General features: G+C 41.9%; 1 protein-coding gene across 1 annotated transcript; it reads left to right on the forward strand.

Annotated features, from left to right (window-relative positions):
- The first annotated feature begins 3,642 nt into the window (after positions 1 to 3,642).
- On the forward strand, positions 3,643 to 4,434 carry LOC132178276 (uncharacterized). Its single transcript, XM_059590719.1, has one exon. It carries the CDS (start codon positions 3,643 to 3,645, stop codon positions 4,432 to 4,434), a length of 792 nt encoding a protein of 263 aa, XP_059446702.1.

The raw sequence follows: 4,434 nt of genomic DNA on the forward strand, positions 1-4,434 counted from the left end.
TATGTTTTTTATTTTTCCTTTCAAGTCTAGCTCCCTACAAAAAGAGTTGTTCATCTTAAGTTAGTAAGATCATAAATTTTATTTTAAACCTTTTTGTGTATTGAGTCCTCTTAAAAAGAATTATGACATACAATTTAGAAATGAAAGGTTTGAGAGATTAAAGGATGTCAGCTCATGCAGTGCTTGAGGTTGAATTTAATTACAATGAGAAAGAATTATAGAGGGTTTTTAAGATGAAAAGTTATTGAATTGGGTGAATTAGATTTGCTACTAAAACTTTTCTTCTCTCTACGTTTCTCTCTAAAAACCTAGAGGTGAAGCATCTTTTCTCTACCTTACGGTGAGAGAGAGCAGGCGCAGCTACGTAGACACTTGAGAGTGCACGGGAGACATGAATATGGGAGATACGGCGGAGGAACTGAATGAGTTATGAGGAAACTTCACCCTAAGGGAGGAGGAAAGTGTAGATTTTGATGTTGGAGCAAATGAAACTGCCGATTTGGTGGCGAGGGGAAAATCGTGTATTGTGGGGAAACTTTTGCTGGACAGGAACGTAAGTAAAGAGATCGTGAAGGCTTATATGATTAGGGCTTGGCATCTACCGGGGAGGGTCAACTTCAAAGTATTGGGATCTAATTTGTTTCTCATTGACTTTGAGCATTCCTGGGAGATGGACAGGATTATGGAGGGCCAGCCCTGGACTTTTGATGGGTTTCTGTTTTCACTGGTGGACTATGACGGTCTATCATCTCCATTCGAACTGGATTTTGATAAGGCAGCTTTCTGGGTGAGGATGTTCAAACTTCCCCTTGCATGCATAGGGAGGGAATTTGGACACAGACTTGGATCTATTGTGGGATTGGTTGAGGATGTGGATGTGGCAGAAGATGGTGTGGGATGGGGAGAGTTTTTAAGGGTTCAGATTGTTCTGGATCTCTCAAAACCACTATTTAGGGGATGAACGCTGAAGTTGAAGAATAAGTCGATTTGGGTGCCATTTCAATATGAAAAAATTCCCAAGTATTTTTTTCATTGTGGTGTAATTAGGTAGGGCAGGAGTGGTTGCAGTAATCCAGGAGATAAGAGACACTGCGGTGAAGCCCAACCAACCGAGTATGGGCCGTGGTTGCGTGTGTCGTTTCCAAAACGAAGGTTTAGTGGGAGAGATAGTTATGGCCAGACTAGACAGCGGGAGTATTCAAGTGTAACCTCGAGTCACACTTCATGGCGGGGGAAGGGAATTAATGATGATGGTGTAGCTGGAAAAATGGATGATAGTAGCCCGGTAAACTCCATCATTCCAGCAGTGGAGAAAGAGGAGAATTCTAATTCACACGATAGCTGGAGTACGCCAAGACTGGAAATGCCAATAATGGAAACAAATGACCATAAACAGATGGAGGAAATCTCAGATTCTTTCCAAGTGAATCACGGTCAAGCGGGGCTAAGAAAGGAAATGAGGGCATTAAGGGAGCCTACTAAGGAAGAAAATAGTGGGAGTAAAGATACTAGAAAATCTCCTAGTATTTATATTGGTCAATGGGATGCTATAAAGGAAAAAATGGTTTGGGATCTAATGAGCAAAGAAAAAGACTCTTCTATCTTGGGAGGTTCGGGTTCGAGTGCCAAGTTGTTTAGTATGGGACATGTCGAAGAACTGGAGGGCTCCTCAAAGTCACGTAAAAAAAATAAACCAGTAGCCTTGATAAGTCACAAAGCTTCGGGTTCAGTGGCTAGGGGGAATGAGACGTGCACAATTTTTGGTGGGAAGAGGAGGATATGGTCTGAGGCAGGTAACGGTGGAATTGACGTGAAGGGCTTGCAACAGGACATGGGGTCTGAGCAGAAAACTAGTGGACATAAAAGGCTCAAGCCAGGAGTGGTAGATCAGAATCAATTGTGCAATGATATGGCGGTGGCTGCAGAGCAGCGCCGCCAAACATAATGAGTCTCTTGAGCTGGAACTACCGAGGGCTTGGGAACCCTCGGGCAATTAGGGACCTTTATCGGATGGTGAAGGATAAGAAACCCAACTTGGTTTTCCTCATGGAAACCAAGATGATGAATGCAAAGACGAGATTCTTATAAACAAAACTCGGGTATGATCATATGTTTGTGGTAGACTGTGTGGGTCGTAGTGGTGGTTTGATTTTGCTTTGGAAAGACGAAGTTCGAGTGGAAATAAAAAATTTCAGCAGATGACATATCAATGCCGAGGTACTTCATGGCCGAGAAAGGGTGGTATGGAAGTTTACCGTGTTCTACGGACACCCGGATGTGACAAAATGAAAAGAAGCATGGGAATTGTTGCAAGTCCTTTCTCAGTTTCATCCTAGGTCTTGGCTTTGCATTGGGGATTTTAACGAAATTATGTACTCATCTGAAAAACGGGGCACAGTGAATAGAGCAAGATGGCAAATGGAAGCGTTTCAAAAAACATTAAAGGATTGCTCTCTTTGTGATCTGGGTTTTAAAGGTCCTCGGTTCGCATGGACTAATGGTAGGGATGGCAGAAACTTCATCCAAGAACGGCTGGACAGGGCAATAGCTAATCCGGAGTGGTGTCATTTTTTCAAGAAAGTGGATGTAGAGGTGCTAGCTAGATGGTCTTTGTCTCTTATGCTACTGAAAACGAGTGCAAGTGGAGAACCTAGAGGAACTTTCAAGCTAAGACCAGCTGGTATAAGGTGGAGGGGTTCAATGAAGTTGTGAAGCAAGCCTGGCAGAAAAAACAAAATGGGGAAAACCCATGGTCTGCTGTAAATGGGAATTTAAGAAGTTGCACTATAAAAGTCAAGCAATGGGTTCGAAAGCAAATTCAACCCAATGAATTGCTTATTAAGGAAAAAAACTAGTGAGATGGAAAGACTTCAAACCGAGGCTGATGCTTCGACAAGACAGAAGGAAAATATTCTTAGAAAGGAATTGAATGGGTTGATTGAGCAGTAAGATATAAAATGGAGGCAACGGTCTAAACAAAATTGGCTGAAGAATGGAGATAGGAATACCAAGTATTTCCATGCATGTTCCACTCAACGTAGGAGCAGGAATTTGATTGCATAGATCCGGGACGGAGAGAAGCGTATTTGCACATCCCAGGTTGAGGTTGAGAAAGCCTTCCTTGATTATTATCAAGTCCTATTTAATACGGCCAGCCCACATGGCATACCAGATTGTGTTAAAAACATTGAAGGGAAGATTCCATTTGAGCTTTGTACCCAACTGTTAGTTGCTTTCACGATTGAGGAAGTGCACAGTGCTTTGTTTCAAATGTCCCCTGAAAAAGCCCCGGGTCTGGAGGGTTTTTCGGCTGGCTTCTATCAACAGCATTGGGATACGGTTGGCAATGAGGTTTGCAATGCAGTTTTATTTTTTAAAAATTTCGAAATTATGGATGCCAGTATTAACGTTACTCATATAGCTCTTATTCCAAAAAAAATAAACCCCATTTGTGTTGCTGATTATAGACCTATTAGTCTTTGCAATGTAGTTTATAAGTTAATTTCAAAGGTGTTAGCAAACCGTATGACGCGAGTGCTCCTTAATATTATTTCTTCCACCCAAAGTGCATTTTTACCTGGCTGACTGATTACGGACAACATACTTATGGCCTACGAAACGTTGTATACCATGCATACTAGAATGTGGAGCAAGACTGGGTTTATGGGAATTAAGCTAGACATGAGTAAGGCTTACGACAAGGTGGAATTGGTGTTTTTGGAAGCTGTGATGAAAAAAATGGAGTTTCCTGATAAATGGATAAGACTAATTATGGAGTGTGTAAGTATAGTCTCATATTCCATCTTGATAAATGGTAAACCTGTGGGGAACATTCAACCATCAAGGGGTCTTCATCAGGGCGACCTGCTATCCCCTTATCTTTTCTTGATTTATGCAAAGGTCCTCAGTTCTTTACTCACTCAGGCGAAGAAGAAGGGGGTTATCACTAGTGTACCTTCTTCTAAGAATGGTCCTTGGCTAAGCCATCTTTTCTTTGCAGATGATAGCTTGTTATGCTGTAAGGAAAGCCTGGTCAAGTGGAGACGTATTACTAAGATTTTGGAAAAATATGAAGCGGCTTCTGGTCAATCTTTGAATAAAAATAAGACGTCTATTTTTTTTAGCCGGAATACCAGTTTGGAGAGGAGGAATGAAATTATCCAGTTGTCAGGACTCCAAGCAGCACATAGCTTTGATAAATATTTGGGACTTCCAACTCTTGTGGGGAAATCTAGATACCAGTCCTTTAAGACTATCAAGGACAAGGTGTGGAGCTGCCTAAATAATTGGAAGCTTAATTTTTTATCCCAGGCTGGCAAGGAGGTTCTCCTTAAGGCGGTGGTACAGGCGATTCTCACGTATTGTATGAGCGTGTTTCAGCTTCCAGTTGTGCTATGTAGAGAGATAAATAGGATGATGAAGCGATTCTGGTGA

The sequence above is a fragment of the Corylus avellana genome, chromosome ca4 (genome assembly GCF_901000735.1).
Source record: "Corylus avellana chromosome ca4, CavTom2PMs-1.0".
NCBI lineage: Eukaryota > Viridiplantae > Streptophyta > Magnoliopsida > Fagales > Betulaceae > Corylus > Corylus avellana.